Source organism: Vicia villosa, linkage group LG4 (genome assembly GCF_029867415.1).
Source record: "Vicia villosa cultivar HV-30 ecotype Madison, WI linkage group LG4, Vvil1.0, whole genome shotgun sequence".
In the NCBI taxonomy this organism is placed as follows: Eukaryota; Viridiplantae; Streptophyta; class Magnoliopsida; order Fabales; family Fabaceae; genus Vicia; species Vicia villosa.
This window is the reverse complement of record NC_081183.1, coordinates 131,950,291-131,964,916: the sequence shown is the minus strand read 5'-3', so window position 1 is coordinate 131,964,916 and position 14,626 is coordinate 131,950,291. Positions and strand designations below refer to the sequence as shown.

At 34.0% G+C, this 14,626-nt stretch overlaps 1 protein-coding gene and 1 pseudogene across 1 annotated transcript; both read right to left on the bottom strand.

The window, feature by feature from the left end:
- Positions 1-6,441: 6,441 nt before the first annotated feature.
- LOC131597884 (protein TPR1-like) lies at positions 6,442-12,091 on the bottom strand (annotated as a pseudogene).
- Positions 12,092-13,642: 1,551 nt separating this feature from the next.
- Positions 13,643-14,626, bottom strand: LOC131597883 (uncharacterized). Its single transcript, XM_058870543.1, has one exon. The coding sequence runs from the start codon at positions 14,624-14,626 to the stop codon at positions 13,643-13,645; it is 984 nt and encodes a 327-aa protein (XP_058726526.1).

The following is a 14,626-nucleotide window of genomic DNA, read 5'->3' as shown; positions in this document are numbered from 1 at the left end:
CTCAATGCATGTGATAAAAATATGTGAACTCCCAGGTTCACTCGCTCACGATCCCACCATAGGATTAGAGCACACCAAAAATTATTACCATCACCATATGTAACGCTTCAACCATTCCTACCAGGAACTACATACACGCACCCAATCCCCACCATAGGATTGAGGCTCTCCGAAATAAACCACCGCCCAAACATCAATGATGCGTGCTTCACCATATATTATGCAAAAACACAATTATGTACAATGGTATTCACCTTAATCAATGTACTACACCAATGTTGGCCACCATACACTTAACGCATTCTACAAACTTTTTGCATCGGCTATTAACAGTATAACAAGCACAATAATACGTTCATGCATTTTCCAAACACCGACATCATACCGCAACATGCAAATATAAAACATGAAACTATTTAGATCATTTCCAAAAACATGAAACTATTTTAAAATGAAAGTATGTTGTCTCAGTTTTCTACAGCTTCAAACGGCGTGTCAATCAGACACACGAAACTCAAGATGTGATTTTTTTAAGTTTTATAAAAATTATGTCAAAATAATGGTAATCGATTATGCCATAACCTATAATCGATTACACACACTCATAATTTCTTGAATACTTAATTTTATGCAACGATAATCGATTACGCCAAAAGTGATAATCGATTATGCCCTTCCCAAAACCCAGTTTTTACAAATATTGCACATGAAACAACACACATCATTACACAATTCAATTACAAATAATTAATTAAATAAATCAAGGCGTTACTATAAGTCCTTAATGGAAGACAAGAATTTTAACAACAAGCTAATTACGGCGAGCATCCAAAATGCTCGGGGAAAAGAGAGGATAAATATGTCCAAACAAATCCTATTTCATCCAACAAGTACCAAACTAAATTCGATTGATTCATGAGTTTTGAACGGAAGACAAGTTTTTGAACGGGAAGCTAAGTGCGACTATCATTCAAATACTTAGGGAATAGAAAGGATAATACATCTAAACCAATCTTTTTTCGACTGATTTATTTGTGAAAAGATTTTGAAACAGCTTTGATTATGTGGGGAAAGAACTTGGTGTTGATCAAATATTTGATTTGCGTTTGTATAGAAAATGAATTGATTGAGTTGAAAAAAATCGACTTGATGTTGATCAAGCGTTTGATTCTAGTTTGAAAAATATTTTTGATTTATGGGTGAAGTGGTTTTGGAAATGGCTTGATGTTCATCACGCGTTTTGAGTTTATTTGGAAAAGATTAATTTTATTTGCGAATGGGCGCTAAGCGATTGATTTTTGTTTGGAAAGGTTTTGGTGATTTTGAAAAATGTACTTGATGTTGATTAAGCACCTTTAATTTTTATTATTTATGAAAGGTTAATTTTAATGGTCATTTTATCTTTTTGTATTGACAATTATGAATCAACTAAAAGAAATACAATAAAATAAACTAAAAAAACAAAATAATAAAAAAGTAATAAAAAATAAAAAAAATAAAAAAGAGATATTGGCAAACTATCAATACTAGAGATGAAAGAATAAAAAACTAAAGAGGCTTAAGCCCCTTAAAAATAAAAGCAAAAACAATAAATAAAAATAAATAAAAAAATAAAAAAATAATAAAAGGGAGAAGGTGCAATATCAATTCAATGATGTAAAATAAAAGAAATAATGGGCTTTGAGCACACGTGATAAAAACAAATAAAGAGATAAAAAACAAAAGGGGGTGCAATAGAGAAATAAATGATACGGAAAGTAGGAAAAAAAAAGAAAAGAAAAAGGAAAAACTCAGGTCCAAGGCCTATTTTGAAAAAAGAAAAAAAATGTGGAGGCTAAATGGGGGCGTCTGCTCCACTCCTTTAAAAAAATTAAAAAATAAAAGGGTTCAATCGCACGCTGACAAGTTTTAGGTTCCAAAAAAAAAAGAGATTTAGATCATTCCAAGGGCCATGATTGAATCTGGAAAACTCATTTTTCTCCTTCTTCCTTGCAAAAACATGTTACCTTTCTATAGTGACTTACAAATTTGTTTGATTTTACCATTCTATCTATTTTCATGGCAAATAAACCTTGGATTCGAGCTAAGAGTTTTGTTGTAAAGCTACTCGATATATTATTTGCATAAATCAAGAATCAATTTGTATTTTACCATTTTTTTCTCATGGAGGTTCAAGAACACTCAAACCGTTGATTTTTCAAAAATGCAAATTAATGGAGTTTCGATGCAATTCAATGATGATTATGATGCTAATGAAGTTCAGAAATATAACAATACAAAGAAATTCAATAAACAACAAACGTTAAAGTCTATCTAAAAGAATTCCCTCAAGAATGAATGAACTTTTTTGGATCGAATTTGAAGAGTATGGTTTGTATGATGCAAGGATAATACTCTTAATATTAGATTTGGAATTTCTTCATTAACAAGAAGAGATTCACAAATCAATTTAGAGTTTCAAGATTTTTTCAAAGTTTCTTAAAGATGAAAAAACTAGAAATTTGGAGAGTAATTTGTGCAAAGTTTTGCCTTTATTTTTTGTGTGTTTGTTGATATCATTAGTGAATAAAATGGTGTTAATTTACAGACTCTAATATTAGGTTAAATGGTGGTTTAGAAATTATGAAAAATGTAAAATTTTTGAGTGAGTTTGGATGAATTTGAGTGGAGTTAAATGTGTATTTGAATTTAGCATGAAAATATCTCAATTCTAATCTAAAATCCCGATGCATTGTGTAATTAGATGAGATCAAATGAGGTGTAAATGAGAAGTTTGACGAGGCAAAACCAATGTGATCATTTTTTGTCTTTTATTGCCATAATCTTTACTTTTTGAAATGAATTAAAATGATGATTGAAATGAGAATTTGTCTTGGATTTTTTTCTATTAAAATTAATATTTTGGTTGTTTATGCATATGATGCAAAAAATAATAATGCATGAACTATGGTCAACTTTAAATTCAACTGTGTTGACTTTTGATTATGAATAATGCAAGATGCATATAATAAATATAGAAATTTATTCGGAATGATACACACCATGAAATTTATTCAAATGATCAACTGTTAACTTTAGATAGAATCAACTTGAAATGAATGAATTTTGCATGACATATAATGCATGTAGTGTACTTAGAATACTTTTGCAATTTCAAATGAGGTAAAACTTGATCTAATGTAAATGGTATGCAAAAATGATTTTGAAAATCTCGGAAAAAAATTAGGGTATGACAATTGCACCTATTTAAATATCTTTAACCAAAGGATATAAAGAATGCCAATGTAAATGGTATGCCAGTGGTGGAAGATAGTTAAATACAAAAGGACCCAACGGGTTGGCAAAGGTTAACAAGAAAATGAATGACCATCCTCGACCAATGGGTTGATTCAGGTTAATAGAAAAAATGATATAATCAACAAGAAATTAAATGACCATCCTCGACCAATGGGTTGATTCAAGTTGACAAGATGGTAAATGATCGAAACCAACCAATGGGTTGACAAAAAACGACAAGAAAGTGAAAGACTGACCCCAATCATTGGGTTGATTTAGATCAAAAAACATGAAATAACCATCTTTAACCAATGGGTTGCTGAAGGTCAACAAACAAAAGGCAAAAATCAACCAGTGGGTTGATTTAAATCAATATGAAATAACCAATGGGTTGATGAAGGTCGATGAATAAAAGATCGTTCCCAACCAATGGATTGATTCAGATCAACATGAAAGTAAATTACCAAGTTTAACCAATGGGTTGACTAAGGTCGACAAAAGGATGAAATAACTAACTTCAACCTATGGATTTATGAAGGTCTACGGAAAACCATCCTCAACAATTAGATTAATGAATGTTGAAAAGAAAGTGAAAGATTGTGCTCAACAATGGGTTGATTTAGATCGACATGAAATAACCAACTTCAACAAACGGGTTGAAAAGGTTTACAAGAAAGTAAAAAAAACTTCTCAATCAATGGATTGATTTTATTCAAAGAGAAAGTAAATGACCAATATAAACCAACTGATTGAAGAAGGTCGACAAGACAATGAATGACCGACTTCAACTAATGGATTGGCGAAGGTCAACAAGCACTAAAATTTTGCAATTGGCTTTGTTGCGGATTACTACGGACCTCCATGAGCGGTCACCAAATCCTGGCTTATGATATGCATGCATGCTTTATGCTGATACACTTGCTGATGCGAGAGATGCTTTTGGTTTTTTAGTGTAGTACACCACATTTATGGATACGATATACATGAAATGATACATGTTATGATTGATCAATGCATGTAATGAGTTACTGGATGTGTGCCAATGAATATTAGAATTTTAGGTAAGTATATTAGGCAAGGCTTAGTTTTTGTTGGGAAAGGGCCGAGCGGGGTTGGGATTTTTTATTGTAGGTGCTATGGGAATATGCCCAATGAATGAAATGATATGTATGGTTTGATGCCAAGGAAATGCAAACACAATCGATGCAAATGATGAATAATGCATGATATATGCAAACATGATTGAGGATGATGATTTAAATGTTTCAATCAGTGCTCCAGTGGCATGTCATGGTCTAAGAAGGGTTTTTTTGTTATAAAGATTTTTATCAATGGGAAAGAGTCCTTTGGTTGGATGTTGTGCAAGTATGATCTCTTTAACACATGCTCCGAAGTCTATAGTTGCAGATGTATGATAGGGTTTGCTTGAGCAGCTTGAAGGTATGAAGAAGTTTTGCCCATCTGTAGCCTATTTTCCCCTAGAATTGGGAGTCCTCGTCGAAATTTGCCTCACTTGGAGTTTGGAAGAAATTCATTGTCTTTAAATAGTTTTCCCTTGTACTTGGAATCTTGAAACATATTGGCCCTGATTAAATTATTCTTGGAACGATTTACCATGTCTTGAAGAGATATGCACCTAGATCAATAGGATCTTTAGGAAATGCCCCTTAGTGTGATTGATTCTTGAAGTGATTTTCCCATGATGGGACCACTTATGGATGATCAACTTCCTCAACTGATTTCACATTGTTGGAACTTCTTTAATGCTAAGTGCTTACTTGAAAATAAAATTATTCATTCAAAATGGTCATTTTAATGCAATGCTCATGCAAATTTTGAAATCAAATTTATTATGATGTCGTGACATTTAGTGGATGAATCACTCATGCAAATTCACCTCCATGAGTAACTTATTTGGTGTAAACACTGTTGTTAATCGTTTTCCCCACCATCCATGATTGAATATGAAATTTTTATTCGTTCACAAAGTAAGTGTGCAATTCTATGACATGTCTCCATGAACCTTCAACTAATCCTCTTAAACAAAATATCTCAAATGTCACTTGTTGGACTTGAAGGTCTCAGTATAACACAAGTCAAGAACAAGGTTTTGACATTCACATCTCATGAGGAAGATTATAAGGAATGACAATAATAGGCCAAAAATACTACAAAGTAAATTTATCAAATAATAATCTAAGTTTTACATTTCATGAATATGCTACACAATTAAGATGAACACGATCGAAGTGCTTCCATGTCTCACCTTCATAAGAATATCGCAACACACCTTAATGTCATATCATTTGACCGACAGTGTATGTTGAAACAAATAATCTTTGCAATCTTGATATTTTAGGGTAAAACATTAAGTTTAGTAGGACTCCTTTCTACTTTCAGTTAAAAACATCATTGTGAGGACGTACCTTGATTCATCACAAATTTACGGATTCAGATCCTCTGCAGCATTTTTCCTTCTGCCATTCCTGTTGCTCAATTTCTGGCCATTGAATTTAATCTATGTGTTTGATCTCTTATTTTTACAACATATTTTTTTATCTCTTTCTTTCTCTACCATTAGATTAGGGCAGAATGGACAACATGAGACAATAAATTGGAGAGGATCCAATCTCCAAATTTACATTCCATCAACACCCCATTTTTCGTACCAAACTCATTGTTATAAAATACCATATACGCAACAACCAATCTTTTTATATTCTAGTCACAGTTTCAACTATAAATTGAGCATGAACATTATCTAAACAAAATTTCTCAACAAAAAATAATTTCTCAACAAAACAAGAAAATACTAACCAAAAATCTTAGCAAGTTTTGAACAACTAATAAATAAGTTGGGCATAATAATTAATATATATGCATGATGCATTAACTCAGGGGTGTTGAGATATATTATTATTATTTTATTGATTTTTATATTGATTGATTTTATTTTATTTGTTTTTTCTCTCTTTAATTTTAGGAGTTGATTAGGTGCATTTTCTACTATAAACGGAACACCTTTTTATTTATATAAATATACAATTGAATGCCAAATAATTTGAAATTGAAAAATATTCTAAATGAGCCACATAATATAATATAAAATGAAGCTGTAATATTTTAATAATATTAAATCATTAATGTTAAGAAAGTCTAAAATACTAAAGCCTAACAAGAGTTTAAGAACTCAATAATGAAAACAAAATACTAAAATGATCCAAATGAATCAATCCATATCCATTTGAACAACAGGCACTTTCTGTCCTAACCATACTGCAGAATCAGTGGGCTCTATAACCTTAACATACCCATCTGACAGTCCAATTGCAAACTGATATGGATTTTCTGGATGTGCGGCTACAACAAGAGGGTACGCATTTTCTCTGCACAAAATAAACAAACATTTAAGGATTATTAATCATTTATGTCAACTTCTATTAGCATATTTCATCCCAAAAATTCTAAGCATTTTTTTTTTGAAATTTTGTATCTGGCCAAACTTTATATGGACTGATCCAACACAGAAATTATTAGCACATAGTAAGATTTAAATTTGAGACTTTAAGTACATGTAATTTTTCTCAAACCTGCTTGATGGATTCTGATATATGTATGCAGACGAGCCGATACGAGATCTCAGTTGGAGACTTTCAGCATCAAACACTCCAATGTTTCCATCTAAAAAAGTAGCATAAACTAGTTGTCCATTGCAGGAGTATGCTGCAGAGGATATGGGAGCAGACAATCCGTCTCGCGGAAGCCACTATTACATACAAACATAAACATGTCACTAATTTACTCATCAGGAACACAAAATATAGCTGCATTTCTAACTTACGAAAAAAAGTACTATTTTTATAGCGGAAGTGGTTGGTGCGAAATGCATGTGGTATCGTTAATATGATCTTACCTGGCAAATCAGTTCCATTTCTGAAGCATCATATATTGCTATCTGTGTCTCATGGCATACCAGCAACTTCACTTCATCAATGTGAAACTGAATTTTAGTCTCACCGGCAAGTGCATTTTTACCACTTGGCATTTTGATCGACACTGATTTCTTCTTGACCCATGTGCTCATGCACCATGAGAAAAGCTACAAATACATTCCTTTTTTATGATCAAACATCGCGGTGTTCATAACAGTATAATCGTAATCCACTATGCTATAACGCTGCTATTCGATAAAAATGACTAATATTTTTACAGAAGTCGCGTTTAAACATACCTGTCCATCAGCGCTCGAAGAAACCATCGTATCCAGTCGACGCGAAAAAACTATACCAGTAATATACTTTTGATGACCTTTCAAAGCAAATGTAAGCTGAAAAGCAAAGAGGTTCAAATCAATATATGTATATGAATATTGAAAATTTCGAACTATAAACTTTGAATCACCTTAATTTATAAATTTATTACCTCATGGTACCTAATACTGAAAATATGAATCTCCGAATCTTCCCTTCCGATTATGACAGTGTTATTGTCTGCAGGATTAAACGCGAGAAATGTTGCAGCTGGTGGAGATTGCATAAAACTAGTCATTGCCTGAAATTCAACAATAATTCGTCACAAAAACTAACAAATAATGAGATGAAACCGAATAAATTAATCATAAACATCGAAAGCTCACTCTAAAAGAAATTAAGTTGAACAACAAAATGGTTCCGCCGCATGCAGAAACGACATAGCCATCATTCTTTGAGATGTCTATACAGGGAATCGCCGACTCACAGCCATATCGAACATCATGAGTCATAAGAAAACCACGAGACGGCCTATACTCTTTCGGAACAAATCTTGCCGTCGCCATTCCCATAGGATTCAATGCATTAGGGATCCATTTCCACAACTTGTGAACCCCTTTCGAACCAAGAGCTAGAAGAGCATCTCCATTATTTGTATAACGAAGACGAACAACCTTGGTAAAAAAGATTAAAACTTTATCATCATGATGTAATTGGCACAAAAACTGATATATATTAATCAAACATCTCTTGCAATAAAGGAAAGGTTGCATTGAATACCTTGTTATCCGGGCCCATATTCTCCGGTATAGTAACAATTCGATACTGAATAGGATGAACAATTAATCCGTTCTACAATAGATAAATAACAAAATCGATATATTCTATGTTAGATTCATGCTAGTTTATTCATGCTAGTGAAGATGGTAAGTTATAGACCGATACAAACTTTTGTGTTGATTCGTTGTATAGATCCTTCAATGTCCCTTAAGTATTTGAGACTATCGGCATTAGCAAGGATTTTAAAACCACCATCGACTGTAGTAACAGCAAGCAGATTTCCTTCCCGATTGAATTTCAAGAGAGGTAGACTCTGACACAAGGCATCAACCACGTCAACGATTTTTCACTATCTATTGCATTCGATTAATGAACAACATCGGTATTTAACGTTAAATTACAATATCGCATTAGGCCTCAACCATGCCAAATAGTTCTCGCGAAAATGTATAAAAATACGGAAAGTATAAGGACTATATATACTTACAGGAAGACCACCCCCGGCGTCTGTATAAGTCAGAACATCGATTCTATCTATATCCCAAAACTTAATCCGGTTGTCTACAGCAACAGCCAAAAAGCGATTCTTCACAACGTCAAATTGGACAATACCCGCGGTTTCGTTTCTAAATCCAGAATATTTTTTTTCAATTGCTCCTTCATCTTCATTCCACTCAACTAGGAAACATTCTCCGTCGTTACTTGTTCCGCAAGAAAACAATCTAAACATCCAAAATCATATTACGACTCGCATAATAAATACTTACATAGAGTTAAACCAAAAACGAAATGTATAATCTTACCTATTTCCATCAGCATTGTACATGAGTGACGTGCAAAACTGTCCCGGAGTGTCGTATTCCAGCTGGAAGTTCTTGTCATAATACACCCAAGCGCGAATTTTCCCGTCAACAGATGTTGATAATATAAACTGCAAGAACATGATGTCATAACAACCTTGTCAACAATTCACAACACCGTATTCAACGCAGAAGAACCGAAATAAACCGCAACAGAAGAATTTAACCTGGATATTTTCCTTTGCATGAGGAAGAACGGAATAAACAGGTGCTTCATGACCTTCGAAGATAAAGATCATATGTCCATCTAAATCCCATACCTGCATTTATCACTCTTCAATTAGTAATAATTAAAGTTACATTCAAATACCTGCATAAAAATAAAATCTATTGTAGATTAGAAACATTTCTGTCACCTTAATTAACATATCATCGCCACAAGTTACCATACATAGTTGACTGTTTGGATATGAAAATGACAAGTCATTAACACTACCATCATGAGCATCAATCTGTAATAATGAAACCAAAACACCACTGATCACGAATTACAAGTAAAAATTTTATTCGATTCGTATGACAAATTTGATATGAAAATACCTCCAAATGCTCTTGTAGACCATTAGGAATGTTATAGCTATACAAATGAACCATATGTTTTGCAAAAGCAACCCCTGAAATATAAAGAAATATATATTGTAAGATAGTAACCAAGCAACAAAATAGAAAAAAAAATTCTACAATATTTACCAAGTAATCCCGCACTCGGGCTCCATGATACACGATTGACAGTCATCGACGATTCTTTCAAACTCAACGCCTGAAATTTCTCCGAACAATTAGAAATATTCCATATTTTGAAATGCTTTGAGATTAGCCTCTCTCTCAGACTTGCTTCCCAAAGTGAAACTTCACCGCTTGCGCTGCCAACTGTTTCAATGAAATTCTCTAGGTTAGTAGAAAGACTAATTAAGTTTCTGCGTAATATACAAACGATGTTGATTATTTTAACGTACCAGCTAGTATAGAATGAATGAAAGGATGAAACTCCATGCTTGTGACAGTTGATCCCTGATGTAACTTACAAACAACGGTTCTTGGAAGTTGATCGATCAACAGATTCACTGGTTCAGGTTCAAAGGTACATGGGGCCTGCACAGGTTCATGTACTTCTTCATCAGCTTGTGAAGACGGGATCGGTGCCATTTCTTGATCAAGATCATTACTTTGATGATCCATCGGTTCAAGAGTATTAGGAGTTTCTGCATCCATTGTAACGGCGACTGCAAGAATTGAACAATAGAAAGATTATAATAGTTCTTCAGCTACTACAGTAGTTATATCGTGTAAAACTATTTTACATTGTCCTAGTGTATCTCTATTAAACTTTATGCGACAAAAAACGTCGAAGATATACCTTGAGTTGAAGGATCGGGCAATGAGGAAGCTGTGATCTCAGGAGGTGACTGAGAGGGCAATGAGGAAGCTGCGATATCATGAGGTGATTTAGAAGATGGCGAAGGATTTGCATTCACCGGAAACGTTGTAAAAGCATTAGAAGTAGGAACTGAAAGAGCAGGCGAAAGTGGCTGCACAAAATTTCGTTATAAGTTGAAATGCAACAATTTTATCAATGAACATGAAAATAAACAGAAAAACTAAGTTCATACCGCAATTGCATAAGAGGGATAATTTGCAGCGTCTGCAGCAGGAGGCACAGCCAAATTCGGCAGGCGAGATCCTTGTTTTTGAGGCGAAGAACAAATATGGTCAATCAACAAAGTTTTGATCTCTGGATTTTCTTTTGGATTCCTGCACAGCATGTGCTGCCAGTTCAAACTGGATAGAGAACAATGAAAAAACATTAAGTTTGAATAATCAAAAGATACTACAGGCACAAATGTGGGCACAATTGGCTGAACTCGTGATCAAATATCAAACTTGCGAAAAAACTTTATTTACCCTTGATTAACGAGTTTCCGCAAGCGCGCTGACGAGAACGAAGGAAACACAAGCTTATCTTTGAAACTAGGATTAGTTACAATCAATTTCTTTAGCTCAGACATCAATATAGCTCTAGACAAATTTGTATCGCCATACGCTGCTAACTGCTTATTCTCCCTGCATTTAAACCAAATCCAGATTTAAAATGCAACAAATTTTATAATCTCTTCAATCAATCCATAGTCAATAATATCATTTGAAAAAATTGAAAGCAATATTTACCTGATGTTGTCAAGGGTAATGAGATGTGCTATATCCTTGTACAAATCTTCATCAAGTGTTGAAAAGATTTTCAAATCTTTCACCAAAATATTAACAGCCAACATTTTGTCTTGCCTGCATGAGCATAAATTAGGATCATTTAATCATTACAAAAACAATAGAACTTCATTAATTTCTACGCGATTCTCCACAATATTAAGCTTTTAAATCGTGTTCTACGATTGCGATCTAGGTCACAACACAAAAGTTTTTAATGTTGTCAAAACCCTACGAAATTTTGATGGAGGTTGCATTTGACTGCGATTCTCAACAATATCGATTATCAGACTCGACCGCAATCGTTATTTAAAATGATAATGAAGTCATGATGATGATAAAGATAAAGATAAAGATCAGTACCTGTCCAAGGCTTCAAAGTACTTTTGCTTCCTGATCTCGAAGAACATCTTCAAGGTATATCGATTTTCGGTGATTTTGGTAAAGCCGTTGAGGTACTTCTCAGCTTCATCCCAATCTCCAGCAAGAATTTTTTCTTCAAAATACTTGATATTGAAGAAGAGACCAGTTTCTGATTCCATCCTAAAAAACACCAACAAAACACAGATGAAAAAAACATGTTTCAATCTCAAATATTTTATCATAAAAAAACAGAAAAACAAAAACACAAAAAAGTGTTTACTTGTGCATAGTTTCCTTCAAATTTGCGTTATCGAGATATTGGATTACGAGTAGCATCATTTCCTTGTTCATAGCTGCCATTTTTCTAGCTCAGAGTTATGAGAATCAAAATACTCTCCGAGAGAGAAAAACGATTAGTGATTTGAAAATTTGATATCTTTTTCTTAGTGATGAGGTTATATGCAATGTAGAAAAACGACAACGTTTTATGAAGGAAGAGTTGGTTTGAAGTAAGAGAAGAAACGGTGTGTGATGAGGGAAATGAAGAAGAAAAAAAGGTGACAGAAGAGAGAGAAGTTCGCGTTTTTCGAGGTTTGTACGTAAAGTGTTTTATGTTTGAGTGATGTTTGCACGGTTTTATCATCATCATCGTACTTGGACAAAAACTGATAAGCAACTGCGCTTATCTTTTTGTTTTTTTTGGTCATTTTCTTTTTTAATTAAAAATAAAAACAGCAGCTGTATGTCACGTCACTTTCACGCGCATTAGAAAAAAATAATTTTATTTTATATATTTATTCTATAAGTTTTCTTTTAAGTTTTTTTTTTTTTTTATACTTTTATACCATTTTTTAAAATGGTATTTAATTATATTAATTTTATTGGTAAAATGAATTCTTTATAAAAACACACTAACCCTACTCCTTGGATCTGTTATCCGCCATGTGTGTTTCCAAAATTAACTTTCTTCTTTCGTAAATGTAACTATGGAAACACTCTTTTTTTATATTTGCGTAAAAACGTTCCGTAGATGCACATACGGAACACTTCGTAGGTGCATCTACGGAATAAACTCATATCCAGTAAACCAGTAAAATAACATTTGTAACGAGAAAAACAACATTCATTCGTTAAAGTCGGTCGGGCATTACATTGATGATTTCAATAGAAAATTAAATATGACATATCAATAGCCCGGTGGACGTTTGCACATCTCTAAGATTTGCTCGAACATTCTTTAATTTGGACCGTTGCTACGAACTCAAATGAGATTTTCTTTTCGAAACCTTCATACTTTCGCCACTCGCCAAAACATCCGCTCACTTCTTGAGCTCAAAGTTGCTGTAAGCGACGTTCACTCCGTCGTCAAATGAAGGTGACTGATATTCGAGCTTCACTACCTTCCGTTTGTCAGCGTAAGGTAGGCGCGAAATTTGATTTCGTCGATGATATCTTCGAGCGAGGTGTATTCTTGCACTTTGATCGTCCGCCTGGGTGTTTTGCCGTCGGAGTAGGAGACACTTGCGACATGTCAACGGATGTTGTACTCATATTGAGACATTTTTGTGTTTGTGTGAAATACAACATTAGAAACCCCAAATTTATAGAGGACCTAAGTGAATATGGACCACACATTCTTTGTCACAGAATATTTCGTAGGTATATCCATGGAAGGATGTTAGATATTTCGCTTCCGTAGATGTACTTACGGAAAAAAACCCATAACTTTCAAAATTAGAGCCTTCCGTAGATACATCTACGGAACTTTCCCTATTAGTTTTTTTAACAGAACAACATTAAATAGCAGTAGCAGTAAAAGAAAAATTGAGAGATTATAATTGACAAAAATAAAGAGTGCAATGTTATAATTGACAAAAATTGATTATATCGCAATGTTAAAGAGTGCATATATTACACTTTCAAACTAGAAAATACATTAAACGAACTGTCGCTGGCTAAATCTATTAGGGGTTTCAATTTATACTTTTCCTTATTCGATTCTTTTTCGATGTTGTTGAATCTTTTGAATTCGAGCATCCTATCAACAAAAACATCCGACCACGTCTCGACATATACGGTATGATGAAGCGTACATTTCGGTGATGTAAGTGGTATGAGGCATTGCGGTTTCAAGTAAACTTGCACAAAGTGACTCGCTTTAGAAAGCCATCCAATACATATGATGCGATCATTTGAATTTGTAGGCAGTGCGGTGCGGAGTGGGAAAAAGGTTTCCGAAAAATCATAACACATCAAGTCAATGCACACCATATCATATGCGCATGCAATAGGATATCCCATTTCCGGAAATCTCATCCATGTAGACACTGGTGCGTAAGCACCCATCCAAGGATTAAGAGCTTCGTTAACTACTTCAATATTTACTTCCTCTCCATATAACCGCGTGTACGCTTCTTTATGTGTCTTCAACTCTTGGATGAGTTGATGATGGACAAGCGTATGGCTATCCTCTCCATTACCAAGCAATGCCGAGACGGTTCGGTAACCGCAATTATCGTCCCCCGCAACATCTACGATCCGCTCGATGTAAGTGTGCATAAAAACCGGCATCTTTTCTATGAATGGTGTTTTCGGTGGAATAGACATCTCTTCGATGATTGGAATTTTTAGTGGAATAGGTGTCGAAGGTAGTTTGCTTATGCGAGCTCCTTTGTTTGACCTTTTTTGAGATTTTTGAGATTTAGGAGTCTGTGAGTCGGGAAAAAGTTTATCGACATGGTCACAATAAGAAGGAGACCGTGAAGTCGAGTTGTCATTCGGTGTGGGCTTCAATTTCTTTGTACCCTTTGTCTTAACCGATTGAGAAGGTGGTTTCATGTCGGTTGTTTTAGAATATCCAATCTTCTGCAATTGTTCTTTGATGTAGAGCTTCAT

Coding starts and splice junctions, on each gene's coding strand:
- LOC131597883 (XM_058870543.1), bottom strand. CDS start 14,626: ATGAAGCTCTACATCAAAGAACAATTGCAGAAGATTGGATATTCTAAA.